The sequence below is a fragment of the Schistocerca serialis genome, chromosome 9, assembly GCF_023864345.2.
Source record: "Schistocerca serialis cubense isolate TAMUIC-IGC-003099 chromosome 9, iqSchSeri2.2, whole genome shotgun sequence".
Classification (NCBI taxonomy): domain Eukaryota; kingdom Metazoa; phylum Arthropoda; class Insecta; order Orthoptera; family Acrididae; genus Schistocerca; species Schistocerca serialis.
In genome coordinates, this window is record NC_064646.1 from 469,872,098 (window position 1) to 469,891,122 (window position 19,025).

The following is a 19,025-nucleotide window of genomic DNA, read 5'->3' on the forward strand; positions in this document are numbered from 1 at the left end:
TCTCGTAACATCTCTGGACTGGAGATTGTGGATCTCAACCCAAGTTAGTAACATTCTGTGGAACAATTAAAAAGAGCAGAGATGTACACATCGCTAAACCAGAGTGAGTGGACATTGCCAGTAATTTAGCTAGGCAGAGACACAGTTTTTCACATAAAAAGCCTCAGGGCAGTTTCTGACTGCTGATACAGTCAATGCCAGAGTAGTATTGCGGTTTATATGTCCGCACAACATAAACATGCTGCCATCATCATATGCCATTGCCAACTACAGCGGCATGGTAAACATTGTGTTTGCTCAGGTGCTTAGCAAGGGAATCACTAGCTTTTGCGTGCACTTCAATTCTATTAGAGATTGGAGCATAGAGAATAGGGGCATATAGAAGTTTTAGATCTGAACCAAGTTTATTATCAGATACCCTTAACTGAAGACTGCAAACATGTAACTCCTTGTGTACCAATTGGAATCTTTACAAGTTTAATCATGTTCCATTTGGGCTTTCCACTGGGGCCAAGGTGTTGTCTCGCTTGTTAGATAATGTTCTCAGAGACGCTAAATTTAAGTACACCTGCAATTACCTGCATGATGTTGTTGTCTACAGCGTGAGCTTTGATGTACATGTGGTTCATATTCAGCAAAGTGTTACTTTGTTTTAGGGAGGCAGGTCTTACAGCCAAGCCACATAATGTCAACCTAACTAGACTGCAGGTTTCCTTTTTGGGCTGATGGAATCAGAATAGATTAATGATGTATACATAATCTGCATAACTTTCCACCACCTTATAAACCTAAGAATAAGAAGGACATAGCCAGGTTTACTGGTGTGGCCAATTTTTTTCAGAAACTTGACCCAAATTTTGCTTAGTAAGTTATGTAAGAAAGGAGAAGTCTTTGCTTGTAAAAGCCAACAACCTTCCTTTGAAGCCATTAAGGAAGCTCTGTATAACCATCCCATTTTAGGAATTCCTTATTTGGTATATGGATGGGAAGTGCTCACTGTTCTCTTCACCCTAGAGAACTTCAAATTTTATTTAGAGCATAGGAAGTTTCAGTTGAAACAGATAATCAGGTATTAAGCTGGGTTCTGGGCTGGCCCAGAAAAATGGGAAGAATTGTCTGTTGAGCTGTCCATGTACCTGCATTTAAGTTCACAAGTAGGCACATTAAAGCCACTGATAAGTTGCTGATGCACTTAGCAGAATGATTGAAGAACATGACCCTAATGATACAGGGGACGTTGTTCATAAAGACGGGCATACGGGAGCCGTACTCTTGGAAGTTCCAGAGTTATTTGCTCATCTTAAACTTAAGCAAGACCAAGACCCAGTTACTTGACCTATTAACTGCTGCTTGCAAAAGGGAGAGCAGGTTAATGATTATGCTCTGAACAATGGCATTGTTTGTTGTAAGGATAGCCAAGGGAAGGGATTAAAGATTTATCGCCCTAGTGAATTAATACCTGCTGTGTTCCATTATTGTCATAACTCCATTACAGGGAGTTACTTGGGACTGTATAAAACAATTTTTTGAGATTAGGGAACATGTTACATGACATGACTTGTATAAGGATGTTCGGTATTTGGTGGGGGAGTGCGAAAAATGCAAAATAGCCAACCCTAATACCAATTCTCGGAGGTGTTTTCTGCATTCTACTCACGAAGATTGCCCTGTGGACAAAAATTATATTGATTATGTAGGTCCCCTCTCTCATTACAGGAATGGGTATCATTATATTCTTGTGGTAGTAGATGTATTTACCCATTTTACTTGGTTGATTCCTAGTTGTGGAATCGCTGCTGGTTTGACCAGTCAACATCTATCTAAGATATTTTGTTTTTGGTCCACCTAAGAGCTTGGCTAGCAACAATCTTTTCAAAATGGCATTCAGTTTGTTAGAATTACAACTTATTCTTCACAGGGATCATTTGCCAAGAGGGTTAAGAGGAACCTTAAATCAACGTTTATCATCTTCCATGCTAAGGCCCAGAAGAAGTCGGACAGTTCTATCCTTCGGCTTAAATGTGTGGTTAATACCATTCAGCATGAAGCTATTAAAGCCACCCCACCTTCTCTGATGTTGTCTTATCCTACGGACTTGCCTAGGCTAATTTATGTTCTTTTGATGAATTTTGCCCAACAAGATTGAATCGGGAATTATTTGGCAGTTTCCATCAGTGTATGCATTACCTGCTCTTGTCTGCCTCCCACTAATACTTCTGATTTTTAAAGTAAATGGTTGGTCATGCAATTTTCAATTGTAAGTGCAGTGAAATGTTTAGTATTACTAGTTACCATGGATTTGTAATTTTTCATGTCACAATGTGTGTCAGTTTTGCTATTTTATTGGCCTGTTTATAATTTTTTTTGGTTGTTCTGGTTTCCTTGAGTCTAATGCTAAAGGCCTATGCTATCTAAGAAACTACATAGTGTGTCTGTTCTGTTTAAGTGGCTCAGGTAAATTTAATCACTTCCAGGATGCATTTGTTCTCCCCTAACAGCTATGGACTAATGTGTGTACATATGAGCTTTGAATGTCATGCAAGTGTACTTGTGGCTGCTTTCATGGTTTGCGAAGAAAGGGAAAAATTGTGATATTACAGATTTATGGCTGAAAGTATTTTTTTAAAACATTTGTAGCTGATTATTTAAATCTATTGGTTAAGTTATTAAGAAAAGCAGTTAATTGTCATGGCTTTTGGTAATAGTTCACATTAATTAATTCTACCATAACAGTTGCATATTTGATACATGGCTATGTGTTGGATTCTGTCTAATTTAAATCATCTGTGCTGCTGGAAACTGTTATTAATAATCTTTTGTACTCCATTGCTAGTACGTGTTACCCAGGATTGGTCCCAATGCTGCTGTCTGTCTTTTGCACTGTTTCCTCCAACTACAGCCACAATACTTAATGTTCCTGTTCAAGTTTATACATAGAATAATTCTGAATTTGTATCTGTTAGCTTGTAGTTAGTTTGTGGTCTTCACCTTAAGTAAATTTTGGTGTATGTTGGGATCCAAACAAATTCATTAATCTATTGTAAATTACTTATTCTTGTATTACTGAAAAAAGTGTTAAATCTTGTGTGTTTCTGGGTTTAAAATTATCTGATGTAGATATTGGCATTAAATTGTTTTAAGTGTGGTTTTAGTATTTTGTAATCAATCAAGTTCAAATGATGTTTTACTCTCAGCAATTCTGTTTGGTAATTAAGGTCCTTCCAGTCTGTTCTGGTACTGTAATTTTGATATATGTCTACCTTTATTATGACTTTACCCTTATTTCATTCTATGGCTTATATAGGGCATGTCTTGCCTTAAAGAATATTAATCATGTTGGGTTACAGTTAACTTTAAATTTTCTGTAATTTGTTTTAAATTGGCATTGAATTTTAAATTAGAGTCTCATTGCTTGGCCTTTTGATTAATAAAAAAAATCCTAATTCACTGCTATGTGACTGAAACTGAATAGAATAAATTTGTGTCCTACTGGTGCATGAAGCATGTAAAATCCCCACTGGTCCAGCACTTCCCAGTTTTCCTACCTGGCTGAATTAAGGGGCTATGATTATCACCATATATCACCATACCACTAACAGAGACATTTTAGAAAGTGCATTCAAGTAGGGGAAGAGCAGTTTGAAAAAGATCATGCTAACAGTGTAATGGAGTAACAAACATCTGTGAAAAAAATCAATCTCAGTCTTTGCTGATTAGCTCTCACATATCATCCATCTTTGAAGTGCTATGAGAAGTAAAGTGAAGCAGTAATTGTCCATATTCCATAGTAAAGAAACATTTGACAATGGAATTAATCATTTCTACTTTTGTTTTGCAACCTTCAAATTCAGTTCCTCAGTCATCCAAGAGTGCATGCACACTTACTTGACATTGACAAGCAGAGGTCCTGTGGGTTTGTGAGATATCTTTTGATAATCTTGTGCTACAGTAGTTACTGAAGACTTCACATATTGGCCTCTTGACAGCTAAATGTGTTTCATTCAACATCTGACTCTCCATAGCCCTATGCATTGTTTTTATTTCTTTGCAGTAGTCACTGTTTCCTTAGAAGTTATTTTGCAGTGACTGTAGGCTATGGGGAGTCACTCCCATGATGAACTGTTCTTTTATTTATTTATTTTATTTGTCTTTCAGCATTAACATGCTGTCGATGTCATCAGAAGAATTATAGTTATTTGTACATTATGTTTCATATAACAAAATATTACTTGGTAAAACATATAGAAGTGTTGTATCCTATTAGCTTATAGCTGCCTCTACACCCATATCTATACATAACAGTAAGCCTTAATTTGTCAATAAATTAGGTCATCTTTACAGCTATTCTGAAATTCTTCTATCCATAGAAAGTATTTTTCTTCATCCACATTTTGGTTCTAGTTTTGAAAATATCCAGTGAAATTAATTGAGGGTGTACAGGTAAAGTGTTGAATAACTTTATGCCTATGTATTCATAGCTAGATTGGATTTTTTTAAAGCCTGGTTGTGGGTATATCAATCATATTTGTTTGTCGAGTATTGTGTTGATGAACAGATTTCCTTATAGTGTAGGGTAGGCAACAATATATGTAAAGAGATGGGACTGTGAGAATTTTTAAGTCTTTAAAATACCGTCTACATGAGGTCTTGTTGTCAATTATTTCATAAAGACGTCTAACTGCTTTTTTTGCGAAGTGAAAATTTTTTTAGTTCCTGGGGAGTTACCCCATAAAAGAATGCCATATTGTAGATGGCAGTGAAAGAAGGCATAGGATGAGTGAAGTAATAAATCTTGTGTAACACATGTGTGCAGTTTGGCTAGTAGGTAGATAACTCGAGATAGCTTTCGACATACATAATCTGTATGTGTGTCCCACATTAATTTCGAGTCAACATGTATTCCTAGTAATTTAACTCAGTGTTACTGTTTGATAGACTTAAGATTATCTTGACAGTTTTTTAATGGTTCATAGTTAACTCGTCAGCTTTAAACCAGAAATTAGATATTTTGAGAAATTCATCACTTTCCTCCTTCAATTTGTTTATATCATTTTCAGAATTACCTAATGTTGTTTTGTCAGCATAGAAAACAGATTTACAGGGTAAGTTACTCGGAAAGTCATTTACAAATTATATAAATAGTAGAGGGACAAGCACTGAGCCCTGAGGAACACCCCGTTTTATACTTAGAGTCTGTGACTTTAGGGCATTATGCTTTACAATTTGTTTTCTATTGATGAGGTATGATTCAATTAGTGATAGTTCCAAGTGTTTGATTCCATAGCAACACAGTTTATCTAATAATAATTTGTGGTTAACTGAGTCAAGAGCCTCACTTCAAGTCAATTAGAATGGCTTCAGCAGATAATTCTGAATTGTATGAGCTTAGTACAAAAGAGATAAGGTTTTCAACTGCTTTGACTGTTGATAAATTTGATCTAAATCCATTCTGAGAATCATTTAATATATTATTATCTGATAGGTGTATGCGTATTTACTGCAGTATGCAATATTCTGTTATTTTTGAGAGAATAGGCACTAGTGAAATTGGTCTGTAATTATTGATACAGGACTTGTCACCCTTTTTGTAAAATGGTATGACAATTGTCTTTTTGAGACATTCTGGAAAGTGTCTACTAGAGAGCATCCAGTTTATCAGTATGCAAAGAGGATATGATATGAGATCTACAATTTTTTTAATTACAAAGTTAGACAGGCCATAAACATCTTCAGATCTGGGGTATCCTAATTTAGATGTTGCTTCAATTATATCAATTACTTGTACTTCTCTCCATTTACAAACTGACTATGTTTGTAATGTTTTCTTGAAAATTTCTGCCAGATATGTGGTGAGAAATAGTTGTATGTGTAGAACTGGCATTCTGGTTACCCTGAGCTGAGAGGCTAAGTTTGGCAGAGTTGACAAAAAAATGATTGAAATCATCAGCAGTGATGTTAGCAGCATTTGTGTTGCCTTTAGTTTTTATCCATACCTAGCTCTGCTTTTATTACTTTCCATGCAGCCTTACATTTATTGTGTGATTTTTTAAATGAAATCACCATTTGCCTTACACTTGGCTGTTTTAATTTCAGATCTGTATTTTCTTTTCAGGTTTTTGTATGTTTCTTTAGTACTGCTCCCTTTTTTACTATCGTGGCAAGAAGTTACCAATAGTCTCAGTTTTTGTAATTGAGGTGAAAACCACTTCTGTAAAGTTGAGTGGCTAGGTTTCACGATTCTCTCTCTTTCTGTCTCTTTTTTTTTTTTGGAATGTGCTGAAGGCTTCATCCACATTTTGGGAGGAATGTATAACAGTATTCCAACCTATAGACTTTTCTATACTTACTAATATTTCTATCTGTAAATAGTCTCTCACACAGAGTTTGTTCCTGGTCTTTTAGTTTTTCAGTAATTAGTTTCACCCATATACCTCTATGGTCTGACAGGTAATCGACATTAAATAAGTCTTGTTCAAAATCACATTTGTATACATTTGTTATTGATTGTTAAGATAGGAGAAATGCCTTGTAGAACTTTCATTAGCACAAAAGAGATTATGGGATCTTAAAATATATGCTACGTTAACATTTCTGGCTGTCATTTTCCTAATGTCTATGTTTAGATCCCAATTAATATTTTGTATTTGGTATACTTTTGTATACTGATTGCAAGTTTTTCTAAACATTCTATAAATTGTTCTACATTACTTTCAGGAGTGTGATATAAAGAAACAGTTATGAGCTGTGCACTATGTATAATCAAAGCAGCTGCTTCAAAAACACCTTTAATGCGTAAGTCACTAACTTCAAGAACAGCAAACCTTACGTCTGGATCATTGCTAACATATATGGATGACCCCCATAAGACTCACTGGGTCTGTAGTAGTATGTAGCTAATATGAAATCTGATAGTACATACAGTTTTATATCTTCTTTCTTTAACCAATGTTTGTTTATACATAAACTCATTTTGTTACTTTTTAATAGTATACCAAGCTCATCAACTTTATTTTTCAGAGACCTGACATTTAAGTGCATAAATTGTTTTTCCAGCCCTGGAATCTATGTTAGGTGGCTGTCGGACTTCCTTGGAATAATCCATAAAAAATCTTCATTTCTCTTTGGTAAATTTTTGGGTCTGCTTGAAACACGGTTAGAATTTGTTTCACTTCACTGTCAACAAGTTTTATACGAACATGTTTTCCCAAATCATTTGGTCCACTTCATCGTGAGACCTCCAGATGACACTTTACTTACTGTGACTGGTCTATTCTTTTCTGCTAACCCTGAAGATGGAGGAGGAGTTGGTTCTGTTTCTGCTGGTGGAGAAGTTGGTCTAGTTGCTGCTGGTGGAGGAGTTGTTCCTGCTATTACTGGTAAAGCAGGGGAGCAAGGAAGGTGCCTCCACGTGTGCATTTTACTTACATGCTACATAGAAGAAAGTAAAATGCCGGCGCTCCCCGGAAACGTTGCCCAATGGGACAACGGCAAAACCTTCCACCACCGGAAACCAATGCAATCAAAAGCCAAAAACAAAAACAGGTCCTCTTCAGGGCCAACCCTGATGATCGTCAGCCTGAACGTCGAGGGAATCACCAAGAATAAGGAGGATGTAATATCGCAACTATGCCGATCAGAAAAGTGGTACGTACTGTGCCTGCAGGAAACGCATAGAGATGAAACAGCAAACAGACCCAATATCAAAGGAATGCGCTTGGCAGTAGAAGCACCTCACAGAAGGTATGGGAGTGCAATATTTACCAGACCCGAGATGCTGCTCTCTCCCACGAGTAAGACAACCACCAACAACATTGAAGTGTTAGCGATAGAGAGTGGATCATTTACAATATGCTCCGTATATAAACCCCCCGGCCAGAACTTATACACTTCAACGCCAGAAAGCTTCAACAACCAAAGGACACACTTCGTTGTGGGCGACTTTAACAGTTACAGTACCACCTGGGGCTATGATGAGACAGACGCCAATGGTCAGCTGCTAGAACAATGGGCTGAGGCAAATAACCTCTCACTTCTCCACGACCCCAAGCTCCCCTGCTCCTTCAACAGCTAAATTTGGAAGCGAGGTTACAATCCCGATATTTGCTTCGTCAGCCGGAACATCTACGACACCTGCTGCAAAAGAGTATATGATGCAATCCCAAAGACACAACATCAACCTATTGGAATCCAAGTCTACTCAACAATCAAAACAACCAAAATACCTTTCCGTAGGAGATTCAACTTTAAAAAGGCTAGGTGGTCAGAATATTCCCAAGTGCTGGATGAGGAATTAGCCAGTCTGACCCCAACACCAAATAATTACCTTACCTTTGTTGAGACTCTGCGAAAGGTATCTAGACAATATATTCCTAGGGGTTGCAGACAACACTATATCCCAGGGCTCTCAAATGCCTCAAAGGACATCCTGGAGAAGTATCAAGTATTGTTCGCGGAAGACCCATTCAGTGACGAAACCATCACCTGTGGCACAGCTTTAATGTCAGCCCTCAGCGAGGCCGCGAGAAGTAGTGGATAGCAACCCTAGAAAGAATGGATAAGTCCCACAGTAGCAAAATAGCCTGGAGCCTGATTAAGAAACTGGATGGTGACCCAAGGCTAAGCAAGCCCCCGGCCAACGTAACTCCAAACCAGGTGGCCAACCAACTCCTTCTAAACGGCAAGTTCAACTCCAAACGTCAGAAAACTAAAATCACACGCCTACTGCCAACAGAAAACACCAACTTCCAGAAACCATTTAGCATGAGAGAGTTGAACAATGGCATAAATACCATGAAGAATGGGAAAGCCGCTGGGTTTGATGATATTTGCATGGAACAGATTAAAAACTTCGACCTTGGCGCCAGGGACTGGATACTTGGACTTTTTAACGTGTGCCGTGAAACCTTTCAAATCCCGAAACTGTGGAGGAAGTCAAAAGTGGTGGCTCTCCTTAAACCTGGGAAGGACCCAGAGTCTCCGAAGAGCTATTGACCCATAACCCTTCTCTGCCATCTGTTTAAGCTCTATGAAAGATTGATCCTCAACAGAATAGAGAAGATCGTTGACTCGAAGCTAATTCCACACCAAGCAGGCTTTAGACCTGGAAAGTCCTGTACCAGTCAAATTCTAGCATTGACGGAACATATCGAGGATGGGTTTGAGAATAAACTAATCACCAGGCTGGCACTAGTCGACCTAAGTTCCGCCTATGATACAGTACATCACCGGACACTACTGCATAAAATCTACGAGACCCTGAAAGACTACCACCTAGTCAAGATAATCGAATCCCTGCTCCAAAATAGACAGTTCTTCGTAATGCTTGAGGGGAAAAAAAGTCGATGGCGGAATCAGAAAAATGGGCTTGCCCAAGGGAGCGTGTTGGCGCCAATCCTTCCATGTATTTTCCTATTTGAAAGTGCAATGTTTATAAAGAAATATACAATAACAAATCCTAGTATCCTCCCCAAAAATGAAAATGTTCATCATCATAATACAAGACAGAAAACTGACTTTCATGTACTCCATACAAAAACCAGTTTGTGCCAAAAAGGAACATTACACCATGGAAAAATTATCTACAATAAATTGCCAAGAGAAATTAAAGTAATGACAGATGTAAAAAATTTTAAAGCAGCATTAAAAGAATATCTGTTGACACACTGCTTTTATAGTGTGGAAGAGTTCCTCCAAAATCCTCGAGAGTCTAAGTGATGATTATGCAAATACTGTAACCATTAATATTGGCCTATAAATACATTCAGATGTAATTCTCAAGTTTATAATGGGGTTCAAGTATAAGTTGTATAGCGACTTGCCCAGTATATGAAGTAAAATTCTGTGAATGTAATTCTCTAGTGTACATGTCAGTTCATAGTGTAGAAGAGTTCCTCAAAAATCCTTAGAGCTTAAGTGAGGATCATGCAAATACTTTAATCGTTAATATTGGCTTATACATGTATTCAGTCGTAAACTTCAAGTTTCTAATGTGGTTTAATTATAACTTACACATCGACTTGCCCAGTATATGAAGTGCTGTAAAATTTTGTGAACATAATTTTCTAGTTTCTAAAGTGTTTTAATTATAAGATATACTTTGACCTGTCCAATATCTGATGTGCTGTACTGTACATGTAAGATTTACTGGACCAATAAATACAATACAATACAATACAAATACATATATAAAAATGACCAACCAACTCCAGACAAAACCAAAACTTTTGTATATGCAGACGACCTGGCAATAACAGTTCAAGGCAACAGGTTTGAAGCCATCGAGGAGAAACTAGAAACCGCCCTTTCTATAATATCAACCTACTACAAAAAGAATTCTCTAAAACCCAACCCCTCCAAAACTCAAGTGAGTGCATTCCATCTGAACTCGAGGCAGGCAAAGTACAGGCTCAATGTTACCTGGGATGGGACATTACTAGAACACACAGATACTCCCACCTACCTTGGCGTCGTACTGGACAGAACATTGACATACAAATATCATTGCGAAAAAACACGCAAAAAAGTAGAAGCACGAAATTCCCTAATAAGAAAGCTGTCCAACAGCAAATGGGGTGCCAAACCTACCGTGGTCAGAACTTCAGCCCAAGCTTTGTTCTTCTCAACTGCCAAATATGCCTGCCCGGTATGTTGCAGATCCACCCACGCAAAAAAGGTAGATATTAGCCTGAATGAAACATGCAGGATAGTGACAGGCTGCATGAAACCTACCCCCATAGAAAATCTTTACAGGGCCGCAGGTTTCACAAACCCTGACTCACGTAGGAAAGCCCATGAACATACTGAGAAGCTAAAACAAACCTTTGATGCTCGTCACTCAATATTTGGCCTAGAGTGTGGCCCCAGCAGACTCAAATCCAGACGCCGTTTCCTAAGTTGCGCCTTAGATGAGCCCCCCATCTACTATCCACTAAGAGAGGACCCACCAAGCGGCGTTTCTGGTGATTGGAAAACCTGGAGAATGCTTAACCGCATCAGAACTGGGGTGGCTCCTGTGAAATCTAGTCTGATCAAATGGGGTTTGTTGGACGAAAATGACGACAAATACGACTGCGGCACTCGACAGGACATGGAACATCTCCTACAATGCCCAGCCTGCCCGCACAGATGCACCCTCGACGATCTATGGCTGGCTAAAGAAGAAGCATTGGACATTGCCCAATATTGGGCAAACAAATTGTAGTTTCCGGACACGAAAAAGTAAAGTCAAGTAAGTAACTGGTAAAGCAGTTGGTTCTGCTACTGCTGGTGTGGGAGATGGTGCTGCTGCTATAGTAACTGGTTCTACTGCTGGAGGAGCTGCTTCTGCCGTTGCTGATGGTGTTTCTTCTGCTGCTGCTGGTAGTGAAGGAGATGGTGTTGTTGCTAGAGGAGCTACTTCTGCTGTCACTGATGGTGGTTCTTCTGATGCTGCTGTCAATTCTACTGCTGTTAGTATTGCAGCTTTAGGTACTTCTGCTGCATTTTCTGTTACTGTATCTGATTCTGCATTAGTCATTCCTGGAGATACTTTCTGTGGTGATGATACAGGTACCCCTGCTGATGATGTTGGTAAGTGTTGCAGTCTCTTAATAATTTCCATTAGCTTTAATGTAACAAGTTGCTTCCCAAGGCCATTTAAGTGCAGTCCATGAGTAGTGCGGAATCTGCGTCCAATGTTATTAATATTAACAATAAAAACATCTAGGTACATACCTATCCAGTGCTTGGTCAAATGTTCTTTTTGACTTGTCCCATATGTATTTTAGCTACTTATGCCCAGCCATAAATGTTTTGAGTTTCTGTGTGAGATATGACATGACTGTTACCTCATATCTTACTGAACATGTAAATCTTTCTTCTGATTTTAGCTACCCTTTGTACTTCACTAGAAATAATCATTGTTGCTGTAATTGCCTAATGGTAACAGTTTTTGAATCATCAGTCTTTTGGTTGGTTTGATGTGACTCACCAAAAATTATTCTCCTGTGGCAGCCTCTTCATCTCCAAAAAAATTTACATATTGCAGCCTCAATTATTTGTTGGATTTCAGTCTCTGTCATCCATTACAGTTTTTAATTTCTGCCATTCATTCTTAGTATCATGGAAGTTATACCCTCATGTCTTTGCTAAAATTTGTTTCCCATGATTGAGAAGTGTATGACTTTCCATAGAATTGTTAGTTCCGGGGTGTGGTGTGAGGGTTGTTGCAGTTTCTTTCATGTGGGTGACTGTAGCAGCATTAGAATTGGGAAAATAAACAAGGCTCATTGGTTGTGTAGGATCTGCTGTAGAGATAGGAAGATAGCGGAAAAGGAGGAGAAGATTGCTGCCCTTTGGGCAGAACTACAAAAGGCAAAACAAGATCTGGAAAGGTTAATGTAGGAGATGGGAAAAGAGAGGTGGGAAGTAGCATAAGGCTATAGAAGAAATAGGAACAGGACTTTCTCTGACAGTGTTGTTGTCAGTGTGGAAAATAGGTTTGATCTGTTGTCACAGTTAAAATGATGAGTTACAAGTAGATTTAGGAGTAGACAGGACACAACAAATTTTCAAAAAGTGTTTGAGAAGTCAGAAAAAGTTATGAAGAAGAAAAAGAAGAAAGTTTTGTTATTAGGTATTTAACATGGTAGAAGTGTTGGCCAGTTGTTGCAGAATGAACTATAATCAGGTTACCACGTCAAAAGCTTTTTTAAACCTAGTGCAAGTCTGGGTCAGGTGATATATGATGTAGGTTCACTTTGCAAAGGCTGCACAAAGGAAGACATTATGGTAATAGTGGATGGGCTGGGCAACAGATTAGACAGGGATCCTATAATTATTCAGTTGAGGGTGACCTGGTAAAGGTAGCTTCAGCAACAAGACATATTGGTGTTGGGCTTGTGTCTGTTCTGAGGCACCATGACCAGCTTCATTTAAATTCTTCTGCTAGGAGAGTCAATTTAGAGTTTGAATGATTGCATAGATCAGGTATGGGGTCTCATATCAGTGTGTTTGTAGGAGGGACTATACTGGACATAGCCTTCACCTCAACAGGAAAGGGAAGGGAAAACTGTGTGTGTGTGTGTGTGTGTGTGTGTGTGTGTGTGTGTGTGTGTGTGTGTTGGAGTGGGGTGGGGGGAGGGGGTGGTAAAGTACCAGTGGTTACAGGTGACAGAACAGCAGTTTTTTAGGGTACGGAGGGTAGAAACAAAAGATGTTCTGAAGCAGGATGAAAACAACATTCACGCTGATAAAAAAGGCACCCAGGAAGCAAATTTTAATCTACACAATTCATGCAAAGAGCTTCTGATTGAAACTGTAAATACTGAAAAAAAATTAAGTTCATCCAGTTGTAGACAAGCCAGAGCACAAAATCAGTTATACTTGTTACATCAGAATATCCAAGGACTAAGAGGTAAGCTTAATGAGTTGCTTATTTGTGTTGAAGAATTTGAGATGAGCAAGCCGGTTGACATAATGTGCCTCTCTGAACATTATGTGACCACTGGTATATGTATGTTAAATGTTACAGGACTCAAGTTCACTTCTTTCTTCCATAGAGAAAATATGGAGAAAGGATGAGTTGCCACATTTGTCAGAAACTGTTTTGATTTGAAGAATATTGATATTAATAAATTTTCCTCAGAGCAGCACTTACAAGCTTGTGCAACAAAAGTAGTGTTTGATAAGAAGTCCTTTGTAATAGTAAATATCTCTTCATAAAATGCCTGGAAGCCCTGTTGTCCCATCTGACAGTAAAAAACAATGATATAGTGCTTGCTAGTAATTCTGTCAGAGACAGCAAAGGACCTGGTAGAGCAGTTGAACAGAATTGACAGTGTCTTGAAAGGAGTCTTTAAGATGAACATCAACAAAAACAAAATGAGGATAATGGAATGTAGTCCCATTAAATCAGATGATGCTGAGAGAATTAGATTAGGAAATGAGACATTTAAAGTAGATGAGTTTTGCTATTTTGGGAGCAAAATAACTGTTGGTCAACATAGAGAGGATATAAAATGTAGGCTGGCAATGGCAAGGAAAGCATTTCTGCAGAAGTGAAATTTCTTAACATCAAGTATAGATTTGTGTGTCAGGAAGTGTTTTCTGAAAGTATTTGTATGGAGTGTAGTCATATATGGAAGTGAAACATGGACGATAAATAAATTAGACAAGAAGAGAATAGAAGCTTTCAAAATGGGGTGCTACAGAATAATGCTGAAGATTAGATGGGTGCATCACATAAATAATAAGGAGGTACTGAATAGAGTTGTGGAGAAGAGGAATTTGTGGCACAACTTGACTAGAAGGAGGGATCAGTTTGTAGGGCATGTTCTGAGGCATCAAGGGATCACCAATTTAGTATTGGAGGGAAGCATGGAGGGTAAAAATCGTAGGAGGAGACCAAGGGATGAATACACTAAGCAGATTTAGGACGTAGGTTGCTGTAGTTACTTAGAGATGAAGGCTGCACTGGACAGGGTAGCATGGAGAGCTGCATCAAACCAGACTCTGGACTGAAGACCATAACAACAACAATAGTGATTTTAAGGTGAATTTATTGAACAGCTCTGTCAGCAAACTATTATTGCAGTCAGACTGTCATTCAATTTAATTCCTAATGTGAACTTTGCAACCAGGGCATTTAAATGCTCTGTAAGTGCTATTGATAATGTCTCTGTAGACAAATCTAGGGAAAAAACTCATTTCACAGAACCCATAGTAAATGATCTATTTGATCATGACATGTAGCATCTTGTGTAAATGTTGAAACTTATCAGGATAAAAAATCCATTAAATCTGAGCTCAGAAGTGTAATAAATCAGTCAGAAATTTTTAGGGTATTGTTCAAAGACTTGAACTGGATAGATGTTCACAGCACTTCTAACTCAAATGGAAAATACAAAGCATTCATTAATAAAGTTATTTCCTCTTTTGAAAACTCTTTTCCTCTGCAGGTAAATCAAATCGAACAAAAGTCTAAAAATAAATGATTACACAAGGAATAAAGACATCACATGGAACAAAAAGGAGACTGTATTTACTACCCAGGAAGAGCTCTGATGTTAGTGTTGTAGTACATTACAAAGAACACTGCAAAATATTGAAGCAAGTAATCCAGAAATCTAAGCAGCTTTATTATGAAAAAAAGATAATTACATCAGGCGACAAAATGAAAACTATGTGGGACATAGTGAACACAGAGACAGATGTGGCCAAGAAGGAAGAGGAATGGGTAGTTCTAAAAACAAATGAGAAATTGGTAACAAGTGCATGTAGTGTTGTGAACCTCTTAAACAAGTACTTAGTTTCTGTTACTGGCAGCCTGGAGTTATTAGGTTCAGAAACAGTGCAATGGAGTATCTGAGATCAGTCTAAAAATAACTTCAGTAAAATGGAAATGACACTCATATATCCTAAAGATGCAGCACCACTATTCTAGGAGAGCATGACCTCTACAGTCGCAGGTTCGAATCCTGCCTCGGGCGTGGATATGTTTGATGTCCTTAGGTTAGTTAGGTTTACGTAGTTCTAAGTTCTGGGGGACTGATGACCTCAGAAGTTAAGTCCCATAGTACTCAGAGCCATTTGAACCATTTTTGTTCAAAGAGAAACATAAAATAGATGATCAAAAGGTGATTGTGGTAGGCCTACCACATAGACAAGACCTAGTAGAATCCTCTATTGTAAAAAAAGAGATCCAAAAGGCCAACATGGCTTACAGGCAGATCTGTCAGTCCAGTCCAAATGCTTCTTTCCTCAGCATAAATGATCTGGAAGAAAAGCATTTCACAGCACATGGCATGCATGTGAATAAAAAGGGCAAAACATTACTCAGTTGGAGAATTAAATTGTTTCTAGAGAGTTTTAATCATATAAATGAGAGCTGTAACACTACTGCAGTGCTATCAGAAGAAAAAGTGTGCAAAGAACCATCCCTAGCTAAGACAATTGTAGGCCTGCAAAATCCTTATGTACCAGATAATCCAGAAGACATGGAAGCTGTCACTGAAGGCCCAACTGCACCCAGAGGAACAACAACAACAACAGTAGTAGAAATAGAAACACCAACAACAGAAGAAGAGGAAATAACTGCATGCTCACCTGTACTCACAAGAACAGCACCAACAGTAGAAGACACAGAAACACCACCAGCAGAAGAAGAGGAAATAGCTGTAGGTGAAAGGTGTAGTGTAACAAGCAGGTGAAAAATAGTGCCTCCATCCCACCTGACAGACCTTTTAACATCAGGCACAAAGAGGAGGAAACCACCTTGATAAATAGAACCAAATTTTTAGCTCTATTTCACCAAAATACACAGTCCCTAAAGAATAAAGTTCAACAACTAGGATTAGGATTGCAAAATCTAGACAGTACCATTGTGTGTATTACTGAACACTGGTGTAAGGAAAATGAAATTATATAGTTTGCATTAACATTTTATGACATGGCCTGTTCTTATAACAGAATTTCCATATGTATTTATGTGAAAAAAGGCATAACATTTAAAATTAGAAAAGATCTTATAGCATTAAGTGAAAACAAACATCTTGAACTATCTGCAGTTGAAGAAACAGAAAACAGCTTGTCAAAAAAATTAATTGTATTTTGTATATATAGATCCCCAGCAGTAATATGGACATTTTTTTCTCAAAACTGAAACAGAGCTTAGAAAAGGTAACTTGTCCAAAAATGAACATTCTCATATGTGGGGATTTGAACATAAACAGAATGAAATCAGATGTTAGTAGTACCTACTTGAACATTCTCTGCAGCTGTGGCATAACATCACTCATTAACTATCCAACTAGAGTGACCATACAATCTTCCTCAGTAATAGATCATGTAGTAACAGACATAGAAAGAAAGCACTGCCACTTGTTCAAAATCTAGGCCTATCAGATCATCTCTATCAGATATTAAAAGCAAATATTTGTGTAGAAAAGTCTGCTAAATTGAATGCATGCAAGAGGGTCTTCTCAGAATCAAACCTATGTCATTTATCAACTTAGTTACAATATAAAGGGTGGTAGGAAGTGTATAGAGAAACAAAATGTTTAATAAATTCATGACAATATTTAAACTAAAATTTGAGAAAGCATTCCCCAAAACATTGCATTCAATTGGAGCAACAAACAAAAATAAATGGGTGACCAGAGATATCATCAAAAAATCCTACAAAACCCTAAGGTATCTCGCATCCATCAAAATCAGCCAGACTGACCCAGCTTTTTTAGAGTTCTACATAAATTACAGGGGAACTTATAGAAAAGTATTGCTCGCAGCAAAAACTTACAAAGGGCAAAACATTACTGAAGGCAGATAACAAAAGTAAAGCAATCTGGAACATAATTAAACAGAAGGCAGAAAATGATGGACAAAAACATCTGGAAACAGATTAAAAGCAAAGATGTTGAAACCAGTAACCCAAAGGAACTAGCAAACTTTGTGAATGAATACTTTGGTGGGATTGCTAAGAAATTGCAAGAGAAATTTCCATACACATATGTTCTGTGCCAACAGGACTAGCTACCACACTCAATGGTGCTCTTTCCAGCAACAGAGCGAGAGGTGGCACAGGTGATACACCATCTAAAGAATAAAAAATCCACAGGGTTAGATGAGATCCCAGGCAGTGTGCTAAAGAAATATATACACAACATAAAAATCCCATTAACAATTATAATTTGTTGTGGATTGGCAGGAGAGCCAACCCACTAATGTTAGAGGAAGCGGAAAGGCACGCGTTTAAGCTCACGCAGGCTGGCGTGAGGTCTGGAACAGGACAAGGAAATTAGAACTTAGAAAAACGGACGCAGATGGTGGAATACCTAACTTTAATCCATTAATGTTGAATGTAGCTCTAGTCTCTACATTATTTACAATATCAATAGCAACTGAGAATGTCGCCTTGCTAGGTCGTAGAAAATGACGTAGCTGAAGGTTATGCTAACTATCGTCTCGGCAAATGAGAGCGTATTTTGTCAGTGAACCATCGCTAGCAAAGTCAGCTGTACAACTGGGGCGAGTGCTAGGAAGTCTCTCTAGACCTGCCGTGTGGCGGTGCTCGGTCTGCAATCACTGATAGTGGTGACACGCGGGTCCGACGTATACTAACGGACCATGGCCGATTTAAAGGCTACCACCTAGCAAGTGTGGTGTCTGGCGGTGACACCACATAATTAATGAATCTTTCAGATCTGGCTGCTTTCCTGAATACCTGAAACAAGCAAAAGTAATACCAGTACTAAAAAATGGTGATGCAAAAAATGTAGAAAACCACAGACCAGTTTCCTTGTTATCTCGTATTTTCAAAATAATAGAAACCACAATGGAAAACAGACTAATGAATTACCTAGAGAAATTTAACCTTCCCTGCAATGAACAATTTGGTTTCAGGCCCACTAAAAGTTCACAGACAGCTATAGCACAGTTTACCAAAGTCATACTAGAAGCATTAGACAGCAACAGGCATGTTGTTGGATTTATCAAAGGCTTTTGACACAGTTGAATACAGAATTTTATTACACAAATTAGAACTATTAGGAATAAGGGGTACAGCAAAGTGACGGTTTAAATCATACCTGGAAAACAGGGTGCAAAGAGTTGAAATCTCACATATGGAGGTAAAACACTTATCTGATCCAATATATACTAATATAGGTGTCCCTCGGGGAAGTGTACTGGGCCCAATCCTCGTCCTTATATACAGGGTGATCAAAAAGTCAGTATAAATTTGAAAATTTAATAAACCACGGAATAATGTAGATAGAGAGGTAAAAATTGACACACATGCTTGGAATGACATGGGGTTCTATTAGAAAAAAAGTATTGCTAGACGCGTGAAAGATCTCTTGCGCGCATCGTTTGGTGATGGTCGTGTGCTCAGCTGCCACTTTCATCATGCCTGGCCTCCCAGGTCCCCAGACCTCAGTCCATGCGATTACTGGCTTTGGGATTACCTGAAGTTGCAAGTGTATCGTGATCGACCGACATCTCTAGGGATACTGAATGACAACATCCGACGCCAATGCCTCACCATAACT

General features: G+C 38.2%; 2 protein-coding genes across 2 annotated transcripts in view; both read right to left on the minus strand.

The window, feature by feature from the left end:
* Positions 1-11,599, minus strand: part of LOC126419716 (mucin-7-like) — a 31,256-nt gene extending 19,657 nt beyond the window's left edge. Inside the window, exon 1 of the mRNA XM_050086897.1 lies at positions 11,237-11,599. Coding sequence (XP_049942854.1) covers positions 11,237-11,599 — 363 coding nt within the window. The remainder of the gene's footprint in view (positions 1-11,236) is intronic.
* LOC126418884 (uncharacterized) overlaps positions 1-19,025 on the minus strand; it is a 60,232-nt gene that overhangs the window by 23,109 nt on the left and 18,098 nt on the right. The window lies entirely within an intron of this gene.